This window comes from Phoca vitulina, unplaced genomic scaffold (assembly GCF_004348235.1).
Source record: "Phoca vitulina isolate PV1807 unplaced genomic scaffold, GSC_HSeal_1.0 scaffold6, whole genome shotgun sequence".
Lineage (NCBI taxonomy): Eukaryota > Metazoa > Chordata > Mammalia > Carnivora > Phocidae > Phoca > Phoca vitulina.
This window is the reverse complement of record NW_022589709.1, coordinates 21,911,142-21,938,689: the sequence shown is the minus strand read 5'-3', so window position 1 is coordinate 21,938,689 and position 27,548 is coordinate 21,911,142. Positions and strand designations below refer to the sequence as shown.

Below are 27,548 nucleotides of genomic sequence, written 5' to 3'. Positions count from 1 at the left end.
TAAGGGCCAGTTTTTGTCATTATTACTCCGTTCAAATATCACCTGAGATCAGATAATATAATCTCAGCTCACAAAGCCCAACCATTTATATACTTACCTTGGAGAGCAATAACAAACTTGACTAATTTATGTTGGCTTGTTTAAAATTCCAGTTTTCATAAATGTTTGTGATATACTCTAGAGGATTTGATTGCATGATTTTAACTTCTTTCAAGAATCAGCCTTTTCCCTTTCACCTGGCCCAGAGGTCCACCTAGAGCAAGACGGAAGCCTTGAATGAAAGCGGACCATCTGACTCCTTTGCAGGAATCAGACATTGTTCAGAAGACTCCAGGGGTGTCTGACCTGGTTGAGCTCAGATGAGCCAAATGGAAAGAAACCTCTTCCCATGCTCTGACTGAAAGTGATGCTATTTGAATATTGGTATATTCCCATTATTCAGTAATGAAAAAATGGGACTCCACCAGTCAGTTACTCTTTCCCGTGTCTTGGTTTGCTAACACCTTTCCCAGATCAATGTTTTGTTCCATCCTTCTGGCCGTCAGGTTGCCCTCTCAGCTTGTGAGATCTTCTAAAACCCTGGAAGGAGGATCCCGGACTTGTTGGAGAAATGCAGGGCCCTTAGTGGCCCAGAATTTAGTTTGAAACTAAACAACAATGCTAAGGCTACAGAATGATGCTTGTCCATAATAGTTGTTTTCAGCACATTTTGAAGATTGACCTGGAAAACCCATGGATATGAAATGGTTACATCTGTGTAATCTTTGCTATGACTCATTGTTAAAAATGACAGGTATTTCATCTTCAGTCAGTTAAAAATAATATTTCTTTTCCATTTAAAAGATTATTTGGGGGCACTCAAATACAATAGGCTTCACATTAGAATTTTTGAAAGCTGCTGTTTTCCCTAAGTGCTCTCATTCTCTCACAATCCGTTGTGGATAAAAATTTACAAGGTTAGTCCTTTCTTTGTCCTTTCCTTGAACCATGTATAGTAGTTCATCTGGTTTGTAAAAGATATAAGTATGACTATAAATTGAAAACTGTCATCTTATAACTGCCTCCTGTTAACCTGACCTATTTTATCGCCTATCATGCAGTGACTCACGGTAGCATAGAGTACAAATAGCATATTCATGAGCTATGATTTTGTTTACTTTTTATTGTCAAGGTTATTACTTGCGTTAGAAGTTCTCAAGGTGTTTCTATTCGTACACCCTTAGTCTCAGTATTATTTTCATGGTCCTCCCAAAGCCAAAAAAATTATCTAACATGTCCATTTATTAAGTAGTTAGGCCCAAACAACACAATAGTAGTATTGCATTCCATATCTTGATGTTGCTGTGTTTCCCTTGAAATTTTAAAATTTCTTGTGAGTTCACTGAGTGGGAATAGCTGACAGGGGTTTAAGTAATTCCTTATGCCTGGTGAACTAAGGGTATCAGGCAAAGGGTATTATTACTAGTACATGAGTTAGAAGTTACTGTTTATACTTTCTTATTTGACTATCAATCATTCTTTTATCTATGGTTTTTATGATATACATATAAAACTTATATGCACATTTTTTAAAAAGCAATTTCCCCATCATTACCCAAGGAAATAAATTTAAATCTCCAAAGAACAATTTTCAGGAATCAGGCAAACTATGGTTCACAGACCAAATCCACCAGAGGCCTGTTTTTATAAATAAAGTTTTTATTAGAACACGACCATGCTCATTTATTTATATATTGTCTGGTTGCTTTCACACTACTAGGACAGAGTTGAGAAGTTTCAACAGAGACTGAACTGGATGGCCCATCAAAGCCTAAAATGTTTATCTGACTCTCTACAGGAGAAAAAAAAAGAAAAGATGACCCTGGTCTTTCATGGCACCCCATGCTTTTTTGCTGACATCTAGGAATATAGATTCCCATGGTTTCCTCTACTTAGCTTAAGGTTCTTATTCCCAGAGGAAGCTAGGAGAGCTTTGTTTCTGTTGCAGATGGTCTCACAACAATAATTGTGCTGTATGTACAACTTAACAGTGAAATATCCCTATAGAATTAAAAACTCCAAATTGCATCATTCCTGAAAAAAGAAATTTAGAGTATGAATTGACCTGGTTAAGAGAGGGGAATTAAAAAGTTTTCTAGCATTTTGAGCATGTTTTAGAAATTTGATCTTTATATTTAAAATCATGTAAATGATATCTTACACTGATATTTGCTCATATTTAAGTCAATCTTCAGCTGTTACTTTAGTAAACTAAGAAATAAGAGAGTCCTTTGGTTCTGAATCCTTCAGAATGTTCTTAAGTAATTTGTATCAACTGGATTTTCATTTAATCATTTTTAGGAAATAATATACTTTATTATGTGGCTTTCAATGACCATGGTGGGCTCATCAATAGCTGAAGGGCAGGCAAACAGCCAATTCTTTTATGTAAGGAAGCTACTTTCCAATCCCCAATCTCAGTGATCTTCTGAGAGATACTTCATTTCTTCGAAAAGAGAGGGCCTTGAGTAAATGCTTGCTTTTACTTTTCTTACATATTTAGAAATCCAAGAAGGGCCCTTCTCTTAGTCTATTTCTGTCACAGAGAAATGATTCATTCCACAATATCTGCCTTAAGGGAAGCAGGTAACCCAGATATTGAGAAATGTAGGAATGCATGGCCTTTGTTGACTTTGAACATCTGTAGCCAAAAGGTTACAAATGAGGTATTGCATAGAAAAGCTATTATCAGCTTATTATTAGGAACATCTAAAATGATATCATGACTCTAACTAAATAATATGCTGTTTTCTTTAAACTGTTGCAGTAATTAATAATAGGATGTACCACTGGGATACACTATAGAACTCAGAGAAAAAAAGAGGTGAATTGTCTGCTGCTTCCTCACAGTTCCTGTGTGTCAGGAGACCTTACTGGAATGGGACAGGGAAGAGAAAAAGATTAGGATTCCATGCTCCCACCTGCCCATCTTTACTGATGGGTCAGAGCTTGAAGGCAGTTGTCAAGACTTAAATTCACATTTCTACATTTCTCTCAATAATTGGGTCACCTGCTTCCCTTAGAAATGAATAGACCATAGTCAATAGCTAAGTTTCCTCTCAGAACCAGACATTAAACAGTAGTACTAGTTTAGGGGATATTAGACCTACATCACAAGCACACTTTAAGGAAATGATGTGCCAATTCTGAAGCTTCCCAGTACTTCCCAGGCACCCATTTTCTCCGTAAACTTTCACTGAGAAACAGTTATGTACGATGAAGGAGTTCAGAGATGAATTAAGCCCAGTGGGCTCCCCACTAGGAGTGAGCTTTGCAGCTGGGAGAGAAAAAACAGGTGTACAGACACAGCCTGTGCTACATCTAATCCATCCTCTAGGGATGGAAAGAAGGAGAAACTCCCTTCTGCCTGTAATGATGATCTAGCAAAGCCTCATGGGAGCACAGGCTGGATTTGAAGGATGGGGAGAATCTTTGCAGGGAGGGAGGAAGAAGGGGGCAGGTCTGGCTGACAAGTCTACAGAGCAGAGAAATGCCAGGCCCAGTGGTGAAGGAGCAACACCCATGTGAAAGGCTAACCTCTACAGGGAAATATTACTAAGTCTGCAGAAAAGCCTTGGATCGTGTGCAAAGTTTAAATTAGACCTCCTTTCTTATTCTGGGTAGGTAAGTGTGCAGCATTTCCTCAGAGCATCTAGCCCTCTGGGATCTCCTACATGGAGATTGGCTAATTCAGTGCATTCCTAAGTAGAATAAAAAATCACCCAACACATCAAAGACATTTTTTCAAGTCACCCGTTGAAGCAAAGCCTCTGTCACTAAAAGCAAAAACTGCACTGGCGAGGTCTCCACTGACAAAGCAGAGTAAACAATGAGTGGTTTCTGAGTAAGCTTTGCAGAACTCCAGTATCTGAATAACTCCCTGGGACTCTAGAAAATCACCTAACCACTTGCTGGAGTTCTGCCAGTAGAGGCCCATGTCAAGGTTCCTTCTGTCATAGTTATTTTCACTTTTAAGTTATCAGACCTGAAAGGCCGACCCACTGGGATAAATCACACCTGAACGTTTAGACTTCAAGACAACTTGTAATAAAAAGTTAAGTCTCAGACAACAAGATGTGAAATTTTCACAACTGCTTTCCCCAGACATCAAGCTGGTCCTGTCAGTCTCTCTTCTACCTCTCCCTCCCCTTTGGTTCTTTACACAGCCTTCTGTAAATCCCCTTTTCTATCACTCATGGCAGGCAGTATTTGACCTCCGAGAAACTTACTTTTAAAAAATATTTACCAACTAGAGTCAGATTACACAATATCTATCCTTCTAGTAGTCTTGCCACTTGGCTTGTCTCAGATACTGGCTGTGAGTAGTGAATGGCTGCAGGACTCCTCGGGGCCAAAGAAACAACAAAGGTTGGGACAAAGAAGGGACAAAGGTTGACTATGATCCAAGCGATGGACAAGCAGCAAAGGCAGATACTGTCTTAAGAGATACGAAGAGAAGCTAAGAGCTACTGTGAGTGCACAGGAAACCCCAATTAGCAGGCATTGAGAAAGGAATACTTCCTACCAGGGTTTTTCAGGCTTGTGAAATGAGCTGGTATGTCTTGTCTCGTTTTTCCTAGAGGAAAAATTTGTACTTCTCCGTTGTTGAAAGTTTCCTGGATTCAAGGGACGTAAGCTCAGAGCAGCATGGAGGATTCGATTGATGGGATACCGTTATATACAGGGAACCTACGTGTCCAATAGTTTAGACTGCTATTAGCTAGAAACAAGTGCATGTAGGATACAGTATAAAAATTTCAGTTTACACAGCCAAGGTCACAGGCCGCCTTCCCAACGTCTGACTGCAAAGTACTGCAAAAGGAGCTGTGAACATTTCATTTCTAAAATCTGTCAAAATGGTGCTATTGACTCCTTCATACAGAGATCTATTACAATATTTTTTAGATAAACATGTAAGCTGACCTAGGCCATAATGTAAATACAGAAAATGTTTGTAGAGAATTCATCAAAATCATGCCCGTTTGCTTTTGATTGAGCGTCCCTATTCTTCAGTGGCAGTGACTGACCGTGAGTCCCTGCTTCCCAGATGGGACACAGAGTCCTTGGTGCTCTCCGCTGCCCAAAGCCCGGGGCAGAGGACATGCACGCCGTAGACAACTGCTTCTTCTTGGACTCAGGTTGGATAACCTGATTAAATGACTAAACATGCTCATTTTTTGGTGTTTCCTAGGAACATAAACGAAGAATATGTGACATGTGGCAAAATGGATGTTGGTAGACTGTTGAAATTGACCTTAGTGAGGGCCGATGTTACTTTGTGTTAAGTTCACCCAGCTATGTCAGAGCATGCCAAAAGAAGCATATTCCTTACTGCTGCGAAATCTGTAAAGCAATTTGCATGTATGGTATGATAATAAATCATCGAAGAGCCCACCAAAAGTTTGCATTCTGTGATTTGAAGCGTTACTACAATTTAAGAGTGACACGATCGACATTTTCCTTACCTGTGAAATAGGGAGTTGAACTGTTTTCCCATTCTCTGAGATAAAATTACACTTTGAGTTTCATAGCATCTTTAAACACTATACAGTGATGTCATGAAAGTCCTAAAATTATTAAAATTAAAAGGGGATCTTATTCATCATTTAATCCAACAAGCTCATTTTATTAAAGAGAAGTGAGACCCAGGGAGGTAGTGACTTATCGGAGGTCAGAGTTCGTGGCAAGGAAGAGAACAGATCTGGGTTGCCCATCTCCTCGCCTAGTGCTCTCGCTGCTAGAAAGTCAGTTCACTGGATAAAAGTTAAATGCAGCACTTCATAGAAAAACTGATTTTTCATTATAAAAATTTGAAAATACAGAAAAGTAGAAAATCACCATAATAACACCTTCCAAAAGCAAGCACTGTTGTTTTTTCTCTAGCATTAGTTGACTTTTTTCTTACAGACTTGTAATCGTATTATAACTTTTTTTGTACCAATGTATCCCTATAGCACAACCATTTTTATATAATCATCGCAAACATTTATGATAGCTGCATAATGATTCAGTCTCAATTCTTTTTCTTTTCTCAGTAATACTACATAAAGCCTTTTCTGTATTGGGGAACATCTATCCTAAGGAAATAATCCTAATGTGGAGTTGCCAGTTGCTGGACCAAATGGTATTAGTGGTCACTGCATGATGATGCTTGCAAACCTACAGGACCTGAGAATGAGAGGCAAAAAAGTGCACATTCACTCTTAAGAAGCTGATTGCAAGAGTTGTAAAAAGAGCTGTGAGTCTTGAGCTTGGCCATTCAATGAGCAAGCATTTGTATGAAATATCTGAGGGGAAGGGGCTTGCTCTCACAACTGTAGCTTGCTACTACCATTAGGTCCAAAATCCTTGCTTTGTTGAGAAGACACACTTATCCTAAACAATGACTTCTCAACTGAGGGAAATGCTAGAGAAAAATAAAAACCTCTCCCATCTGCAAGTCCGTTTTTTAACTATATAAACACATTTTTTATTTCAACCTGGTTTTGTACAATCTCTAGACCACTTCCTTGAATTAAAAAATCAGCTGCTTTGTATTTAAGGGATGTCACAAAAGCAAAACCGAAGTAGGAAGGTAAAGCTCCTGAAAAAGAATACTATCCAAATAAGGAATAAAAATCCTCGGTTAGTATTTTTACGCTATGCTTCCACCGTTATTTTTACCAGCAGAACAGTACAGCCCCCTAATTACCTGTACAGCTGATAACACAGGGAGCACGGCTCCACCCTCCACCTCCTGGGACACATGTGCAGTTCCTGTTTTCCAGCAACTTTCTGTCATCTCATAGTTAGAGAAGCCGTCGGTAGTGGACCCTTTGCTCCAGAGGAATAAAATAACATATTCTATTATTATATTATCTGTAATATAATCATACCTATTATATATTCTGAAAATATTATGGGGTAATGGAAACAAAGGTCATTCATGTTAAATGCCATGTGACACCAGCCCTTAATTGACAAGGTACAGAGGAGGCTCCATCACTTCTAAGGATAGCTACGTAGTGTCTGCCACGAAAGAGGTTCAATAAATTTTTCATGAAGCGAATGACTACTTGGCTATTTTCATTTCTATTTTGGTAGTCTATCAGTTTCCTATTGACATCTGAAGGAGCTTTACACCCACTTTCCAGAGCTGATCCCCTAAGAGATGCTATGTTGGCTATCCAAAGAGCCATTCATCACCATCCCTCTCTTCAAAAGGCTGGAAATCCTTATGCTTGCCTCCCCAACCACCCTTTCAGCAACGGTGGTCATGTGGCAGAGACTACTGGAAAGGAAAGCTAGTGGAGGTTTCTGGGAAAGCTTTTACTTTCCTGATAAAAGAGACCAATGAGTGGTGCCAAGGCTTCACCTGCTTCTTGACTTGAATGTACATGTAATCTTCAGGGCTAGTCAATCCACCTTATCATTATGAGAGAAAAGTAGGAACTGCAGAGACTCTGGCCCTAACATCTTTGAACTGATAAACACTAAATTACCTATATCCAGATTCATTATTAAATGAGAAAGATAACTCAGTTTGTTTAAACCATTTAATAGTCATATTTTCTACTGCATACTGCCCACAGCATCCATAGTTACTTTCTGGTAACACAGATCGAGTCTCTTTGTGTCATCACTTCCAGCTTTCTTCAACTTCAAATGAAATGATCACAATTCCTAATCAAGTTAACACAATTATTTAAATATGTGTACAGTAAGCCCTGTGTATATGTTGCTGTAATAAGGGAAGAACACATTCATCATCATCCTGGCTACATAATAGCAAATCAAAATTCAGCAGTATTTGGGCTAATATTCTATGAGGCTTTGCTGAGAGGTTAGCAGATGAGTTATTAATCGTTATTTTCCAGTTTATATTTTTCTTTTGTAAGAATATAGGAAGTTAAATTACATATTTTAAGTTCACACATATGAAACTATTTTTCAGTATTGAGGGTTAAAGCAACTTAGACCATATCAGTGATAAGAGTGTCTAGTAATTTATTGATATTTTTCATAGCAATTTAAAAATAAATACACAGTTTATTTATATTAAAACATGCTTTTAGTTTATTAAAGGTTCGAGTTTTACATATTGGCTCATAAAAGAATTATAAACTTAAAAAATAAAATCTATATATAGTATAGCTTTTATTGAATTGTATGAGATGAACTTTTATTTATACATGTAAAATCTTTGGAAACAACAAAATAATGAAGAAATTAAAATTCCAACTTCTTATGTTTCTTGTATGCTCAGATCCCACCTTCTAGAAGTTGTTGAGTAAGAAAGGCAATGGAGATACACCAGACAAGTGATTATCTGACACACATTCTGATGGAAACCTGGTAAAGTCCCCTAACTTCTCTGGGTTTCAAAATTTATCCATAAGGTGGAGAGAGCAGCAATATCCATGTAAGTAAAAGGATCTGGATTTTAACCACTGATTCTAAGGGCGCCAGTGTGCTCTTGAGTCAATAGGTAAAGCTCTATCTACATCAAAGGAAATTACTCATACCCAAAAGCTCAATAGACAATTAAGGGCTTAAATTGTGCAATGTTTTCCTATCTTCTCCAGAGGCAACCTCAACTGCAGAATTTTTAGTTTGAGATGTGAATTTAATTCAACCTGAGTGCTGATAATACGCCTTTCAGTTAGTAAAGAAAGGAGGAGGAGGGAGAAAAAGAAAGAAAATTATTTTTACTGGGAGATAATTTTACATGTAGAAATCTACAATTTCAAATACATCCAACCTTGATGAACAGTAAAATGAAGACACTCTAGCAGTTCATATTATACATCACTGCAGACACTAAGTTCCCACAATTATTTTTGCCAAGTATTGCATTAAACTTCAAAGGTTAATCAAGGGTTATCAATACAAACTAAAACTTCATGCAAAAGTATCACTTATGATAACTTATGATTTTTTGTATGAAACTATGTCCTTAAAAAAATAGGTAACATGTACTGAAAACAGTACTATGCTAATATTTCCTGCATAAATAGGTTTCTGATGCAAACTAGCTATAAGCTAGAGAAAATAATCAACCACCTAACAAGGCAGATTATATTTTTTTGTTTCATTCACTGCCCTCTGAAAGGGGTCATCTTTAAAGGAAAAGTTTTTTTGGCTATAATTTTTATTTTATTAACAACTACAAACTAATTTATTTCTAATGTTCAGAAGTCCCCACTTAGCAAGCACTGAAGGCTCCAGAGACCAGAAAACATTTTGTATTTAAGAGAGTAATTCCATGAAACTCATTACTTCATATTATAAAAAGACAAACTAATACATATACTACAGATCTGTGCTATTCAATGCAGGCCACTGGCCTGATGTGGATAATGCAAACTTAAAATGTGGCTAACCCAAATTAGTAAAATACACACCAGATTTCAAGGAATTAGTACAGAAGAAGAATGTAAACTATCCTAATGAGTGTTTACAGTGATTACATGGTGAAATGGTAATAGTTGGGATCTACTGAGTTAAATAAATTATATTATTAAAATTAACACCAGCTGTTTCATTTTATCTTTTTTAATGTGACTGCTAGAAAATTTTAAATTACATAGTATATGGCTCACATTATTTTTCTATTCTATAGCACTGCTACAGAAATAGCAGATTCAATTATATGTTTAATATTAATCCCAACCCATTCATTAAATTTTTGTATAATTACGGTATTTGAGATAACATATTTAATATACTACCACAAAAGGCCTGAGCTTAGAATCAACTATGCCTCTACGCATAAAAACAAAACCAGATAAAACCTACTCTGATCTTTTTCATCTTCTGTATATTGGCAACTGTGCTAAACTTTGGTTAGATAGGAGTCTGCAAACAGGCAAAAGGGGTCTTTTTGGTTGATAGAAATGTTCTAAAACTGGATTGTGGTGATGACCGCACAACTATAAATGTATTCAAAAGTCACTGGATTGTATACTTCCAGCCAGTTAAGTTGTGCAGCGTGTAAACTATACCTCAATAAAGCTGTTTTTTAAAAAAAAGTGCCAACTAGAGCCCAGCAGATCTAAAGTGCCATCTAGAAGCTGCATATAAATTTCAGGTGATTCAAATATTATTTTTCAATCTATCATATGACTCAATATTGCAACAAAAATTTTTCCGTGAAGGTCCTTTTATGTGCAATGGGTCCAATTCAGCAGTGGATTATGTAGTCACTAATTGGAGGTATAAGTTGAAAAAGACAAAGAGAACATTAGAGTCACTGAGTGGACAGTTTATTTGCTTTAGGGGTATCCAGCTCAGGCAACAAGAGCACCCAGCTCAGGCAATCTTATCGCAAATCCCTCACCCAATCTGGGCACCGTATAATTGGACATCTGCTGGCATTCACCATCCTAGACAGAATACTAGAATATAAAATATAGAGTATACAAAAATTAATCAAAAAAAAAAGAAGAAGAAACAAAACAATGGATACTGTAAGTACCACATAAAGAACTCACATTGAACAGAAAGATAAGATTTCAAGACGTGTGCCCACACAAACATAAATACAAACATTTGCATGGATATACTGAGTTGCCTCAAGGTCTCATTTTAGAAGTAAACCAGGTGGTTATTCAAAAGCCAAAGAATCATCTGGAATGTTAAAATCATTCAGGAATGTTCATTTAAGGCAGCCACAGAATAAGGGACCTGTTATAGTCCATGCTTGTTATAAAATGACTCATCCAGGCATGTGGACAAATCTATGAATGTATTTGTTAAAGTTCCAGACTGAAGTTATGTCACAACTGTGAATGTTTATGATGTACTTAGTAATACTTTATGAGGTGAGTGATACTTTAAAACTGAAATGTGAACATGGACCAAATGAGAAAGACTGAAAATCTGATTATTTTCCTACAGAATATCACATACTTCTAAGAATTAAAAGCTATTTCTTGAGGGCTTATTTTAAAAAAACAAAACAAAACTAAAACATGAACAAAACACTCACTGAATTTGATTTCTAGACAATTTGCTGTTGTGTGAATATAGGGTACCACCAACCAGTTCACACAATCCAATCAATGTGGTGTCCCCAGCACATATTTGGCAGTTCTTTGTACTGTTTTATCCATGCATAAATGCTTTTTAGGCCTTCCAAAAGAAACGCACAGAAAGATACAAATACATTTTTAAAGATATCCACAAAATAATGTTATCTAGGTATCAAAACAATTGTATTTGAATTGTATCTATACTACTGTATCTATTCTTTTTCTATTTCTGATTTTTTCAATACTTAAAGTAGTACAAGTCACCTGACAATGAAGTTCACCTTTATAAAATATAGTTTTTTCTTTAGTCCAAGATACTGGCGAATTCACAGAGCATACCAAAAGTAAAGCACTAATATTTAGCTTCCAAAAATAGTTAAAACTTAGAAAATGTTCCTAAAACTCTAAAACAGGTGATTTTAACTAACAACATGAAGCTTGTGCTTTCTCTAATTTCCAAGTAGCCAAAATATTCATACTGAGGCAGTATTCAGTTTCTTAAGAGTTCAGGTCAAAGAAGTATACCTACATCTTCATGGATGTCTGTCATACTCTCCATGCTTAGACACACTGCTGTACCAAACAGTGTGGAAGTCACTGTCTAAGAAAATGGAAATGCCCTCTCTTAGATAACTATTTACTTTAGGAATAAAATAAACCAGCAAATCATCTCAAATTTTTCTATAGGCTACACAGAAGAGAGGAAAGGATGATTTTCACAGCCCATGCAGCTGAGAGAAAAAGTTGATTTGGGGGACTATCGTACTACAAGTTTAAATGTATTATGCCTTTTGTAGGGCTTTTTGTAAATCACCGTAGAAGTTGACTAAAGTGCTGGCCATGGCTGTATCTACCGCAGACTGAGGAATCATCCCGTGCAGATCTGTCTGAATGTAGCCTGTCAAAAGACTCTGGTGTGGATTGTCTTTATGTGGAACACAAAACCAACCACAAGGATGGTTATATCCACGAATAAATTCTGGTCTCTTTTCACTCCAGTCAACGCTTAGCCCTACAAGGAAATTTTAAAATAACACCATTAATAGCAGTGACTGAGATTAGTCTATAACTCTCATACAATCATATTATCAGATTTCTCATTTAAATATTTTTCTTCTTATAGTAGGAAGGGAAAAATGAAGGGGGGGACATCAGAGGGGGAGACGAACCATGAGAGACTATGGAGTCTGAGAAACACACTGAGGGTTCTAGAGGGGAGGGGGTGGGGGGAGGGGTTAGCCTGGTGATGGGTATTGAGGAGGGCACGTGCTGAATGGAGCACTGGGTGTTATACGCAAACAGTGAATCATGGAACACTACATCAAAAACTAATGATGTCATGTATGGTGATTAACATAATAAAATAATAATTTATTTCTTCTTACTCATGTAGATGAAAACTAAGCCCAAAGAGTGACCATAGAAGAATGAAAAAGATAATTACCAAGTAGAATTCTGACAGAGGGCTAGAGGTAATGGGGAAAGTTCCAATCCCATCAGAATAGGTAACATTATGTCATCTTGGTAACTCCTTGGAAACTATGAATCTTGGCTGTAGCATCCAGGCCTCAAGGTGCCAAAAATCAAAACTGTGGCACCACCACTCCTCCCTAAAGGCACCGCCACATCCAACTTTGGTACTGGCTGGCTAAGAGTAAACAAGCAGATATTTACCTACAACTGCCAACTCGAGTATATACTATACACAAAAAAAGACTGATTTACCTATAGATATATTTTAGGAAACAGGAGCCTTCTAATAGCAGTATTTTTCATTTTTTAAAAAAATACTACACAGCTCAAGGAAGGAAAAATATTCTAACACACCATGCCTATTTTTTCTATGGATATGACTAAGAAGCTATTTTCTGAGAGTGACTTAATCTGCTTACTACATCCCTTTCTCAGAGGCAGCTACGTGATTCCTGTTTGTTAGCTGTGACCTGGAGGATACCATGTAACTGAGAATAAAAACTTAACCAGGAAGATTTCAAAACCCTTCTTGATACTGTTATTTTAATTCCTGTGATGTAGCATTTGCAAAGCTTAGTGATTATAAAATAAGTGTGAGGCTGAAAATATATCTCACATAGAAACATCCAGCCGGGAAAACTCAAATATTTAAAACAAATGAAAAGAAAGTATAAGGTTTTGAGATCATTACCACAGGACAAAAGCCCTTCTTCATAGCCCACAGTGTAGGAGAAATCAACAAACTCTCTCGGGGAAATTATATTCCAAAGCTGACCCGCAGTAGTGTAACGCATCACACAGCAATTCTGAAAGAGAAGAGGTGACAGTTGTTACTACTTAGGAAACATATATGGACTCATATATCATAAATTAACCCTTAGTAAAAAAACTAATATTCATTTAAAATGTATTTATAATTCTTATTAATAGTAATTCTTACAGTGGTTCTGATAGGTTTAGATCTCTAGTCTAAACCTCATGGCCACTGTATGGGAATGAATAAGGTTATGATTAAAATACAAAGAGGTAAGTTACCCAGTATCTAAATCTCTAACTCAATGCAGTGGCCTTGTATCCTATATGATACTCAACACGGAAGTAGGTGGTGTAGACTATAGGTGTTTAAGATAAAAATCCACAAATATTTGGACCAAAATACCAAATGTTTCAATAAAGAAATTCAAACATGGGAAAAATGAATTAACAAAAATAGAAAAAGAGGACAACCCACTTTGGTTACATCATTCTCTAATGCCTAAGGTGGCATTTTTATTTTTGGTCTTTGATTTTGGCTTAACATTAATGGAAAAACCTACATACGATTACCGAGAAACCTGAATATGATGGTGTTGTTTTTAGAATTTTAGATTTCAGAATCTCAACTTAAGTTTTACAATTAAAGAGCTGACAGTTTTCTTAAGCAGCAAGGGTAGAGCTACTGTGTAAAACAAACGCAGTTCTGACTAATACTCATTAATATGAGGAAACTCAAGCTTTTTAAAAGGCAGAAAGGATTCCCCTGAGATTTCTGCCACGACTACTTACTCTCAAAACAATGAATACAATGAATACAAGTAGGTGCACATGCTCACACTCACATGCTCTCTCTCACATGCACACACATACACACACACACCCAAAATCTGAAGTAATGTTTCTAAATAAATACCTCTTCAAAGTGTTCCAAAATGTCCATTGAAGTCATTAAGCTGTCCCAATCCAAGCGACAGGGACCTGGGCGTATATGGTCTATGACACTATTGACGCTGTCATCTATAACACCTTGGGCTTTGAAACTGGAGAAAAAATATTAAGGTCAAATGCTATTAGTATGAAAAATTTCAGCACGCCCTCATAGTTCAGAGCCAACTTCAAAAAGAGTAAAAGTTAATACAGCTTTTTTTTTTAAAGGGAATAAATCCCAACAGTTTTTCTGATAAATTAAGTTACTTTATCAGAATGTACTCTTTGCCCTCAAATCTAACAAGTGATCTGAAGGCTAAATTATGTTATCATGAACATAGGAAAGTACCTTCATGTTACGGTGTAGCCGAAAACAGTCCATACAACACTCGAGCTTCATTTATTCTGTATGCTATTCTTTTCTCAGGCTCTAACATGTTATTAGTATGCACATATTTTTACTCTGACTTTCAAAAACTTTTTTACAGGAACAGAAAAATAGGTCACCCAGGAATAGCACACAGAGGTTTGACTCATGAATAGTATCAGAACTCGACATATTTCAAAGGTGGCACTAAGTATCAGTGGGGAAAGGATGTACTATTGCATAAATGGCGCTTTGATTCAGTACTTACCCTAAAGAGAAATTAAAAACTGAATCACTACTTGACACCATTCAAAACAATTAATTCCAGACAGACTAAAGACCACTACATAAAATTTAAAACTTTGAGAAAAATACATCTTTGTGACCTCAGGATACAGGGGGATTTCTTGAATACATAAAACAAACAAAAACACAAATAATACAAGACAGTTGAAATTAAAAACTTGCATACCACAAATGACAAAATAAGTAATTTCTTTAAAAACTAGCCATAGACTGGAAGAAGGTATGTGCAACACATATAAACAGCCATAATTATCATAGAGAATACATAATTAATTCCTATAAACCAATGAGAAAAAGACAATCCAAAGAAAATAAGGACAAAAGATACGTTAAGATTGATCGGAAATGTCAGTAAATTTGGAAAAGATGCTCAACTTCACTCGTACTAAGTAAATACTAACAAGATACCATCTCATATCCCTGAGACGGGCAGAGTAAAAACATAACAAGTATTGAATGGAAGGGAATGAGAACTCTCAAACTGCTACCACCACTTTAGAGAGCAATTAATTTGGCAACGTCTACAGTAGTTGAATGATGCGTGTCCTTAAGACCCAGGTACATACCCAAAGAAAATCACACATGTGTACAGAAGGAGACATATACTAAAGAAGTTTACTATAGCACTGTATTTTATAAGGAAGAATTGTCAACAACCTAAAAATTTACAAACACAGCTAAACACATCGTAATATTTTCATATGAACGTGAAAGAATAGCTCTGCATGTAACAACATGGCTAAATCCTGAAAAAAACACTGTATTAAATGGAAAAAATCAAAAGCAAATTACTAAAGGAAACACACACACATATATATATATGTGGTCAAAGTATAAAACAGGAATACACACTTTAAGACAGTAGCTACCTCTGGGGACAAAAGAAAAGAGAAGAAATTAGAGATAGATTGGCTTTAACTCTATCAGTAACATTTTGGGCAGGTCTTTTGAAAATATTTTTTTTTTTAAAGCATCTGAAGCTGTTTTATCATTTTGTAAGTATTTCCAGCTCAACCTTACACTGTCTCCCCCATCCTAAATCTGCTCTTCCCTCCTGTGTTCTCTAAACTTGGGGTGGAGGGTGGGAATGGGGCAATACAAATTAATCCCAAATTAGACATCTGGGATTCAACTTTTGACCCTTTTTCTCTTGATCCCATTTCAATAGTCAGAATAAAAGTCACCATGTTTTATCAAGATGACTTCCTAGATGTAAAGTGCTTAGAACAATATTTGGCTCTCAATGAATGTTAGTTATCATCACCACCACCACCATTAGATCCCTTTCACATTCGCTTGCCCTTTTCAACTCTCATGCTACGTCCTTAGTTTGGGCACTCTGTGTCCAACTCAACACTGCAACCATTTCTAGCTCTTTGGACCATGTATCTCTTTAAGTTTCTGAAAAAAAGCCAAAGATCTCTTCCCAGGAATATAACATTGACACAAAATTATGTTTATGATCTTAAGGAAACTTTAAGAAGCTAGCCATGGACTCCCAGGCTAAAACCTCTTCTCTAAACTCTCCATGCTCATTTCCATTTTTCACAGTGCTATCAGATTAAGTTCAAAATCTTTGACGACCTGGGAGGTGGGAGTAAGGGTTGAGCAAAGGTAAGCACAATACTGAATTCCTTACTTTAGAATTCAAAAATCCTTCAGACATGCTCTCCCTACCCTCATACTTCATGCTCCAGCTATACAAACATCACTTCTACTTCCCTAAACAAACTCCTTAGAGTGTTTTCCATCTGTGTTTATGTAGTAGATGCAATCCCCTCTGCCTGGAATATAAATCCGTCCTTCATTCCCTAAGAAATAACCCATTCTTGCTTTAAAGCTCAGTTCATATACTAGCTCTTCAATGAAGTCCCCTCAAATCACCAAGCATAATGCTCCCTTGGCACTTGTTTGTGCTTTTCAATCCCCACTGGAAATCAGTGATCTAAAGGATTAACTTCACACTTGCTTACAATGCTTAATCCACAGCTCTAGTTTCCTGGTCCTTGTCATAAATATTGTATCTCATCTTTCTGGAAATGCTATCTTTGGTATTATACTTGAGAACACATAGTAAGTGGGACCCACAGTTTCATTTTTAAAAGGACTGAGTCCCAAGGATATGAACATTCCACTCCAATTACACAAGGCAACTGTCTCTCTACTGGCTTTAAAAAACAGTATTTTTTCCTTCTGGTGAAAAGTATAATTCATGTTCAACTATATGCAAATATCAAAAAATGGAAATAGAAATCACCTATAAAGCAGCCATCTCAAGGTGTGTATTTGGTGTTAAGTAAAAATATTTTAATACATAAAAATTAAAGTCAACGCACAATTCTACATGCAGTTTCATATTCTGCTTTATTCACTTTACAGCTTGAGCATTTTCTTGTGTTTTAAACTAATATTTGAAAACATAGTTTTTAAAGACTGTAAAATATCACGTTTCAAAATTTAACCATCTCTATTGATTATTCAAGTCGTTTGTAATTTTTAATATTATAAGTAATGTGATGGAAGAGATAAGTACTTAACTATTATCTTTCTTATGATTTCTTTAAGATAAATTCTTGAAGTATGCTACAGCACTAAGTAAATATAGAAGAATATTAGAAGGGAGTTATACACTGTGCTAAGAAATTTAAGATTTTTATAGGCCATTCGATATCATTATTTATGATTTCCCTTACTATCAACTCAGTCCACAAGAGATATGGACACTTTAAAGGCTTTGAATTCATAAGGTGATATGCTTCTTCAGAAAGTTTAAAATCTTTTTTTTTAATGTATTATATTAATCACCATACATTACATCATTAGTTTTTGATGTAGTGTTCCATGATTCATTGTTTGCGTATAACACCCAATGCTCCATTCAATACGTGTCCTCTTTAATACCCATCACCAGGCTAACCCATCCCCCCACCCCCCTCCCCTCTAGAACCCTCAGTTTGTTTCTCAGTCCATAGTCTCTCAAGGTTCGTCTCCCCCTCCAATTCCCCCCCTTCATTTTTCCCTTCCTACTATCTTCTTCTTTTTTTTTTTAACATATAATGTATTATTTGTTTCAGAGGTACAGGTCTGTGATTCAACAGCCTTACACAATTCACAAATCTTAAAAGTCAAATTTTACTGACAATGATGATTTAGTGATCATTTATATATATATATATATATATGAAGTCTGGCAATGTCTTAAGAGCTACATAAAACTACAAGAATTTACTTACAGGTATCCATTAAATTCTTCTGAAGGTTTTCTCCAAATTGTTACATCTTTCTGGAAAAATAACAGTATATGGGCATAAATCATTACCTAGGTGGAACTCTGGATATAAAACTGACAATTTCAAGTTATAGAACATCAGTCTTTGCATTAAAATAAAACTTAAGTAAATATTCAAAGAGATACATAAAAGTCACTTATACCATCAAAATGATCCATATTTGATTTTCTTCTGTATCCTAAAGTTCTTCACAGTTTGCTTAAAGTACGGATGTCCAAAACAGATTTCTCAGTAGCTTAATGAGAAGCAAACCTTGTTAAAATCCGCACCCGCCATTATTATTTGCCTCACTCCAATCTTATCTGTTTACCATTACTGACACATTTAGACAAAGACAAGAGGAATGCTAAATATTTCATTCTGAACTTGCTCATATCTTTTTCAAAATCAAACAATTCACATCTATTATGACAGTGCGACCTTGAATTAGTCCCTACATCTTTTTTCTGTTCATTTCCCAAGAAATTCTGAATATCAGACTAGCTAGAGTACTTCACTAGAAGAGTCCTGGGTCCTAGGGTCAGCTCTGTCAACACTCATGTGATAGTCTGGACAAGTCATACCAGTAGAAAAGAATACTAACTGGCCACCCTCACAGGCTTGTTGAAATATCTGGAACTATTTCAAACTATCAGTACATGTTATATTTTATATGTTGACCTTAGAAGCTATTCTTTAGGTTCGTGTTGCCAGAGTCTATTCTCATGTCCAATATCTAAAGCAGTAATGAAATCAGTGCAGGATTATTGCTTTTGCCTTGGTGAGATGTCAAACCACCGACTTTATTATCTTAATTATCTATCCTGCCATCCACCCAAAGTATGGTCCCTATTTTCCCTTACCATTTTGAAAGTCATCAACCATCTCACTAGATAGAAGATAAATGCCATATATAAGTAATTTAAATAATTCACCGTTTTCTTGGCAACTCGCCACTTATCATCTTCGATGCTATGATACTGGATGAGAGTGTTTTTAAGTCTAGTTGCAAAAGCAGCAGCATCAGGCAGGCCTTCCATTTTTTTCTTCTGTTACAAAGACAAAGATGAGCATCAGCAAATGCCACAATTTGAAGCAGTAGACCAGTGAGTCTCAAATATGGCTTCATAATAGACTCACTGGGGAGCCGTAAAAGATACTTATACCTGGATCCCACCCCAAATCAACTAATCAGAATCTCTGAGAGTAGGACCTGGGCATAGGTTTTTTTCCCTAAAAGCTGCCAAGATGAGTAACACCTAGTCAAGGATGAGTATCACACATTTTAAGTTATTAAAATCACTCATATAAAAGTAAACTACAATCCTAGTTCCCTTTCTAAAGGAATATAATAAAAAGAAATACCTTATAGAATTCTAGATAATGTAAAGAAAAAAATATTGCTGTTTCCAAACGACAAATATAAATACACAAGGAATAAATTTTTTTAAAAAGTCTTTAGAGTTTCAGCCATTAAATTTTTAATTTAACATCCAACAGATTTAGGACTCATTCTAGAAAACTAATGACAAGCACAACTAGAAACCTGTTCATACATCCTTTCAGGTTAGGGTTACAGAACTCTGAACAATTTCAAAAGTTTGAAGAACTGCACCGTTTTCAATATTTTGTATCATTTGATAAAGCGTTATAGGATTCAGTAAGGTATCTGTGTAAGGAAGGAGGTCATATGAAGACTTTTAGAACCGTCAGTACAGCATAAACAAATGGTTCATAATTTTATATATCGTTAATAATTCCAAAGATAAGCTACTGTTCAACATTGTTTTTAAAGAGAAATGATTATTAACTTTAAAGATAATAAACGATATAATGAAAGCTTCTGTGATGTTTTAAAAACATTGCTTCCCATCAAGAGGTGGTCTGTGACTGCATGACTTCCTAGGCTGGGTTAGAAAAGCCCATGCAAGGCTCTGCAGGTTTCTTTTAGACTAATTGCTCTGGGAGCCTTTGATCAACATGCAAGCATGCAAAAACTCTGGCTATCTTGAGGCTGAAATGTGGAAAGGCTGGAGAGAAGGGGAAATGGGAAGAGAGACAGAACTCCAAAGTCCCAGATCCAGAAGCCTTTTTAGAGCTTCACCCTAATGGGTATCACCCCAGGCTCCCCTCAATTTCACTCAGTCTTCCCCATCTTAACAATTTATTTTATTTTTATTTATTTATGTTTTAATGTAGGCTCCACGCCCAGCATGGAGCCCAACATAGGGCTTGAACTCAGGACCCTGAGGTCAGGACCTGAGCTGAGATCAAGAGTCGGATGCTTAACTGACTGAGCCACCCAGGTGCCCCAACAATTTACTTTTAAAATGGTAATTGAGCCAGTTGCTCAAAGACAAAGCCTAGGAATCACCCTTAATAGAAATTAAGAGATGCCTATTCACACCACCTCCTCTCATTGCCTAGAATATTCTTGTCCTACTGGTTTTCTTTCTGCCCCCCAAATAGGCCAAGCTTGCCACTGACTCTGGGCTTTGTACTTGCTATTTCTCTGCCTGGATTATTAGATCCCAAATCTGAGCATGACTAAAAACAACTTGTAATGAAACTTTCATTTTAAACCTCCTATCTTAATACAGCCTTCTGCAAGTCTCTATTATAGCCTTCTTTTATTTTCTTCATAGTGTTTATCACAATCTGAAATTAACTTGTTTATTTATTGGTATACTATATTCTACCCTTTCACCATCACATCCCCAACTAATAGAGCTGGGGCTTTTGACTGCCTTATTTACCACTATATCCCCACCAACTAAAACATTGCCTGGAACACAATAGGCCCCTAAAATACTTGTTGAAGTGTGTTTGCTTCAAAACAAGAATTGTTTGGTCTTGATTTTGTGTCCTTTTGGTGCCTTGGTGCACTCCAGTAAAAGAATAAAGAATTTTTCTTCTGTATCCTTCTGGGGAAAAGCTGCACAATTTACAGAACCATCAAGTTATTACTAAAAAGGAAATCAAGAAAAGATCTAAATGAAATGTCAAGCCTCAAACTTCTATGGAAATAAGGCTGCAATCCTCAAGTACAGATGCATACATAAGAATCCCCTTTGTTTTATTTTGTAGTAGTTGTAGCTGTTGACAAAGATTCCCTTCCTAGGCTCCTCTGAGTCCTCTTTTTTACTAGGCCTTGTTCTTGGGCTTGTCTTTGGCCCCTAAGTTCAGTTTTAGCAAGAATCCTGCTGAGCTAGTTTACTGAAACACCCCTCACCCTCAAAAATTCCTCATCCTACGCTTGATCTTATCATGCTGCTCTGCATTCAGCAAGAATCCCCCTTACCTCTAATGTTTCCTCTTAGCAATTTCCCACCCATTGACACCTATCCTGCTCCTTGGCTACAAATCCCCACTGTCCTTGTTGTACTCAGACTGGAGTGCAATTCTTTTTTTTTTTTTTTTTTTTTTTTTTTTAAGATTTTGTTTATTTACTTGAGAGAGAGAGAGAGAATGGGGTGGAGGGCAGAGGGAAAGAGAGAATCCAAAGCAGACTCCACGATGAGCATGAAGCCAGACACAGGGTTTGATCCCAAGACTGCAAGATCATGACCTCAGCCAAAACCAAGAGTTGGAGGCTTAACCGACTGAGCCACCCAGGCACCTCCAGAACAGGGTGCAATTCTATACTGATGTATCTTTTCCCCTACTGTAATAGTTCTTGAGTAAGATTTGCCTTTGCCACTTTTAACTTCTATCTGCCTCTGGTTTTCTTTGACACTGTTTTTAGATATTAGATTTCAGGGCCCACTGCCAGACAGCCTGATTCACTGGGCCTGTTCTGGAGTAGGCCCCCAAAATCTAGGTTCTATAAAAAGCCTCATTGATCATTCTGTTATTCAGCCAGGGTTGAGAACCACTATCTAAAAACTAAAGATGACAGAAATAAATCAATATTGTAGTCAATATTTAAATAGCATAGAACAAAGCATACAAGCCATTAAAAATGATAAACAAGATGTTATAGAACTGTAGGGGAAAAAAAAAACCTTTTTCTCTACTCTCTTAGCTTCTGTCTCTGGGACCTGCAGATTAAACTGAAAGAAGGTATATTAACAGAAGAAAAGACACACAAATTTTATTTGCTGTTAATATTTTATTTTTTATATACGTAGAGGCCTTCACAAAAAAGAAAGAAATGGAGACCCAAAAAAAGCAGTTAGACTTAGGGCTTCTATACCATTCTAACAAAAGGTGATAAATTACGGAAAAGTGACAAGACAAAGGAAAAGGAATTTGGGATTCTAGGGGTGGTAAATTATGAGAAAGTAAATATATGAGACAAAATTAATAGAAAAGAAAGTTAATGTAGTAAAGTAAGTTTGTTCAGACAATTTTGGTGCCAACTCTACCTCCAGTGATGAGTTGTTCTCCTCCTAGTATAGGAGAGGGGAGAGGGAAGACCTTCACAAAGGGAAATTTATGTCCTACTTTCAGGCAGTAGAGGGAGGGAAAACAGCTCTTTCTGCATTTGCTGAATTGCCTTCAGCTCAAAATAATCCTTATTCCAAAGTGGCATATTTTGGGGTGGTGTATCCCAAAATATGGGAAACATGGGAAAGTATATATAGAAAATTCAATAACATAGAATTTAGGATCTATGTAAATGATGTAAGTGATGCAAAATATATAATAAATATAGATCCCACCCATAGACTAAAAGTGGATGAGCTCATTCAAAAAGTGCCAGTCAGGAAAGTATCTCATTTCCCCTCAAGAGACTGCCAACTTGATAGCCAGTACAATGACCTTAATCAAGGGTTTGTTATAAACAAACACAAATTCTTAGAGAAGACTTGAAAAACTAATTTATCTATTGCTGGGATCATTATGATTAAACAATATTCTTTAAACCCAAAGGCTGCCTGCCAGGTTCCTGTGGTTGGCCGGTAAGATTTTTTTTTTTTTTTTCAAATCTCCTTGATAGAAATCAAAGATGAAATGTAAAAATGTTATTATCACAGATGTTATCTATGTACAAATCCATTACACAAATGTAAGCAATAAAAACTTACCTATAAAGATGAGAATCTGGATCTTTAAGGTGCTTACCTTAGTAATCATTCCCTCTTACTGACTACTATAAAGTCTAAACTCCTTAATATGGCTTATGGGCCCCTTTATGATCTGGCTGAGCTTCACTGCCTAATTTCTACTCTTCTTTCTTGGACTCCCCTAAAGACTAGGTTATTTTCCCCCCCACCCCACCAATGTTTCTCACAGCAACTCTGTAACTACTCAATGGTGATCTTTTTTTTTCAATTTAACTATAAACCTTTTGGGACAGGAAATGTGACTTGTTCAATGTTATGCTCCTATGTCTAGCATGCAGTAGGAAGCCAGGAAATAAAAGTAGGAAAAATAGGTAGACAGTGAGCTACTAGTCTCACTTATGGAAGACCTCAAGATATCTAAGATGAGCCTGTTTACACCAATCATCCTTGAGCTTCTGAATGACTAAAAATTCCATTGCCATAATTAAACACAGCAATTTCTCAAGGAAGTCTACTATTTTATTTACCACACATCTAGTATCTACCAGGTCCCAGAACTACAGATATGGATGTTTTTGCTCTCAAAGTTGACTTATTCCACCTTTTAAGTAAACTCTGAACTGCAACAACAACAAAGCTAAAACATTAAAAATTATTAATGAGCCTCTTTTAAGGGTAGTGGAGTAGGAGGAGGAAAGAAGGAGAACAAATAAGTGTAAACTCAGAAAGCTCTTTTTTAGCCCAAATGAAGTATTTAACCAGGCAGTTCATTCATCCATTCCAAAAATGAATTTTTTTCATCAAGATTAAGTCCAAAAGAGAATAATGGTTACTGTCTCAACTGTGTGTGGGCAAGCATAACATATCTCTGGAAATATATTCCAGAACTGGGGAGCGAACACTAATGGGGTTATTATCAAGGTCTTGATGCTCTTCTAATAAAACAGAGTACTCCCATTAATTCAAAGGAAAGCATACACTATGCTCTACTGCAATCTCCACCTATGGAGAATGTAAGGAAAATGTTTTAAATACTATTCTGAACTCCCTCTTACTAATTCTTTCTTTCCCTTTCTTGACCTACAACAGGAAACTCTCCAATTCCATCACTTACATATCAGAGAATAGGTACCATTTAATCGTATCAAAATCTAGCAGCTCCTTCAAAAAGGCTGTATACTTTTGACAGTCCTATTACTCAGTGCTCAGTAATGTCCACCTTCATTTTTTTCTCTTACTTTTTTTTCCTTATTTTTTTCCCTTACTTTAAACTAACCTTTTGGTTCGTGTTTTCTATGCCCATTTCTTTGCAATGATCACTAGTGTAGACACTGGCTGCCATTGTAGAGGGGGCAGCCTGCCAAAGTCAGAAATTGTCTTGTGGCCATCTATCAGCACCATAGTCTTTGACCAAGACAACTCCAGTTTTCATCAACTTTACATCACAGGGAGATGGCCATAGGTTCTATTTTAAATATGAAACATAATAAACATTTTAACCTCTAATAAAAAGTGAATGTCATAAAAATCTGTTTGTACCTATGTAGTATGATGAAGTCAGAATTTACTTGTTAAAGAAGATATTATCAGAATTGTTTAAACTTCCATGTCCCAATTGATAAGGGTTTTATGTGAATAGCTTCAATTTAACATGCCATAGATTTTCCCCAAGATGTTATGCAAACCAAGACCTTGTAAATTAAATTATATTATCTACCTAACATAAAAATTTCAGCATATGCTTGATTTCCAATCAATCTTGAATTTGTAATTTAGCTTTTCCAACTCAGTCAAATACAGTAGTTTCTCATTTTTGAGACTGGCTATAGCAGGAATCCAACAGGGAAGCCCACTTCCACAACGTGACCAATGCCCTTCCCTCTGTTTCAGTGTTCACTTTAGCTTATTCTAGTATCAGCTTTACAACAATGTTGAGACTTTTTACAACAGTTAAGGCAATATTAAATTCTAATAATATCTCAGCTTTGAGTCCAAGTTAACGTTTGAGCTCCTAATGCTCTAATCCTTTATTTAAAATAATAGCTAACATTTATTGATCATTTACTATGTGATCAGTCTTTCTGGCCACTTTAAATTGTATTATTTCATTTAATTTTCATAAACAACCTTAAAAGCTGATCCTATTATCCTTATTTTGCAGAGAAAGTACCAACAGAGAAACTAAGTCACTTGTCCATCATCACACAGCTAATAAGTGATGGAGTCAGACAGAACTCCAACTCAGGACTTCTGCCTTCAGAGTCTAAAAGTCTCTTCTGTAAAACACCGGAAGTTGATCACAAGCTGGAAGAGACTTCACATAAAAAAATCTGACATCACACTAAAGCTGTCATTTTGTCCTGGCTCCTGATCCCAAAATAGCTCAGGTAATCTTTCTTAACTGCACATTAAGGATAACGGTAACTCTACTGAGGAATTACATGAGTTAAAGGACCGAAGCTGGAAGACAGTAAACCTAGAAAACGCTGCCTCTATCATCAGTATCACCTCAGTCAAAGCTTGCTGTGGGCAGATGGGGCCCTACGTTGTCGGTGCATCTACCACGAATCAGGAAGCACTGCGCCCTTCAAGGAACGCGACCTCGGTGAATCTTCACCATGGCCCTAGAAGCAAGGTTATTACTACCCATTCCCCATTTAACGGATGCAGAAACTGACGCCTAGTAGGCATCCAAGTCCTTAAACTGGTGAGCGGTGCAGAGAGGCGAGGTGCAAGCCTGAGATCCTTCTGGGGACTCCTTTCCTCTCTCACGGGTGGAGGCTGCACCCGCCCGGACGCCGCGGTCCACCACCCCCCACGCCGGCCTCCCCAGCCCCGCTCGCCGGGGCCGCTCCGGAAAACGCACCCGGGAGAGCGCCCCGGAAGCCCCCATCGCCCTCCCTCCAGGCCGTCTCACTTCCGCCACGACTCCGCGCCCGCACCCACGGCTACCTGAGATGAAGCGAGGCGTGGTACGCTGCTAGGCGCGCCGGGCTCGCACCAGACTGCCGGCTTTCCGCGACACGGACGCTCTAGAGCTCCTCCGGCTTCCCCGCCCCTCGGGGCTGGCGGCAGCCAATGGGCGACGGGCCACCGCTGCTCGCAGCCAATTGGAAGGCACCAAGCCCCTCAGGGGAAGAGGGCCGAATCCCCCAGCCAAGTGCCCTGCCAGACGCCGGGTGCGACCGAAGAGCTTGTGGCCTAAGTTGGCCAGGGCAACGTGTGTTTGCTTGGATTGGCTGGCGCGGCAGCGTGCGGAGCGCTGATTGGTCGCTGGGAATGGAATGATTTCTCGTGCTTGTGGCCTGGCGCGAGCCGGGCCAGGGTTCCTGCGTGTGTGTGGGTTGAGGGTGGGTGAGGCTCCGGCGGGGTTTCCCGCGACCAATTAATGGCAAAAAAATTTTGCGAGGCAGTAAATCCGGCTGGGAGAAATAGGAACACAGGAGGGAGTGAATGACGACAGTGAGGGGTAAGGCCGGCCTAAATTCAGAGGGCTGGGGAGATGTACTATCGCGGAGCTGCACTACCCACCTCAGGACCAGAAGTCAGATGAAAAAGAGAAGAAAAGGCGCCCGGGAACAAGATGACGGATCCTGCGGGCCTCCACCTTCCCTGACTTAGAGCTGAAAGCGCTGTGTGAGAAAGCATATAAACAGTCACTGCCACAAGGCGAATTGGTCTTCCGCCAAACGTTTGCCTTCAGATGAGGGAGATCAGAAGACCACCTTGAAAATAGAGAAAGCCGGTGGCTTTCGCAGCCTCACGAAGTGTTCTGGTTTTCATCTGACAGGATGTTTGACCAATCTGAATACTAAATGTCAGGTGTTTACAAATTATGTTTACGAGGATATGTGGTTTTAGATCCAAGAGTATTAAGGAATGCAGTGCTACACCATTAGTCATTTTTGGTAGACTTGCAATAAGAACAAATAATAATTCTTAAATTTTTAAGTTAATGTCACTGAAAGAACCACCAAACACCACTTGTTAGTTATTATTGGCAGATTTTAAAAATCTTACCTCATTGTTAAAGCTTACGTCAGACAGGGGCGCCTGGGTGGCTCAGTCAGTTAAGCGTCTGCCTTCAGCTCGGTGGTGATCCCAGGGTCCTGGGATGGAGCCCTGCGTCTGGCTCCCTGCTCAAGTGGGGAGCCTGCTTCTCCCTCTCCTTCTGCCCCTCCCCCCCCACTCGTGTGCTTGCTCTCTCGGTCTACTCTCTCTCTCAAATAAATAAATAAAATGTTTAAAAAAAAGTTTACCTCATTCATAAAAGGAATAATAATTTGGCTGGTGATTACTTTTCCATTATTTCACATGTAATCATCTGAAAAACTCACCCACCTTGAGGGGCTCTTAAGTGGATTCAGTGAGGTATAAAGTTTACAGAGCA

General features: G+C 37.6%; 1 protein-coding gene across 4 annotated transcripts; it reads right to left on the bottom strand.

Moving 5' to 3' along the window:
* Positions 1–12: 12 nt before the first annotated feature.
* Positions 13–26,623, bottom strand: STARD4 (StAR related lipid transfer domain containing 4). Of its 4 annotated transcripts, XM_032403868.1 has the most exons (6): positions 26,111–26,623; positions 19,085–19,198; positions 18,114–18,163; positions 14,194–14,320; positions 13,216–13,330; positions 13–12,063 (listed from the first exon to the last, which is right to left on the bottom strand). In XM_032403868.1, the coding sequence occupies exons 2-6, from the start codon at positions 19,187–19,189 to the stop codon at positions 11,834–11,836; spliced, it is 627 nt and encodes a 208-aa protein (XP_032259759.1). In that variant the 5' UTR covers positions 19,190–19,198; positions 26,111–26,623; the 3' UTR covers positions 13–11,833. The 4 variants fall into 4 exon arrangements, with proteins under 4 accessions (XP_032259759.1, XP_032259762.1, XP_032259760.1 ...); XM_032403871.1 differs by lacking the exon at positions 19,085–19,198 and having other exon boundaries at positions 26,111–26,598; XM_032403869.1 differs by lacking the exon at positions 26,111–26,623 and having other exon boundaries at positions 19,085–19,565.
* Between the last annotated feature and the right edge of the window lie 925 nt (positions 26,624–27,548).

What these genes read in the sequence shown, in the direction of transcription:
- STARD4 (XM_032403868.1), bottom strand. Translation starts at nt 19,189, where the DNA reads ATGGAAGGCCTGCCTGATGCTGCTGCTTTTGCAACTAGACTTAAAAAC. An exon ending in GGCGAGTTGCCAAGAAAACG is followed by an intron (nt 18,164 to 19,084) that starts GTGAATTATTTA and finishes TTATTTTTCCAG; the next exon opens with AAAGATGTAACAATTTGGAG. An exon ending in AGAAGGGCTTTTGTCCTGTG is followed by an intron (nt 12,064 to 13,215) that starts GTAATGATCTCA and finishes ATTTCCTTGTAG; the next exon opens with GGCTAAGCGTTGACTGGAGT.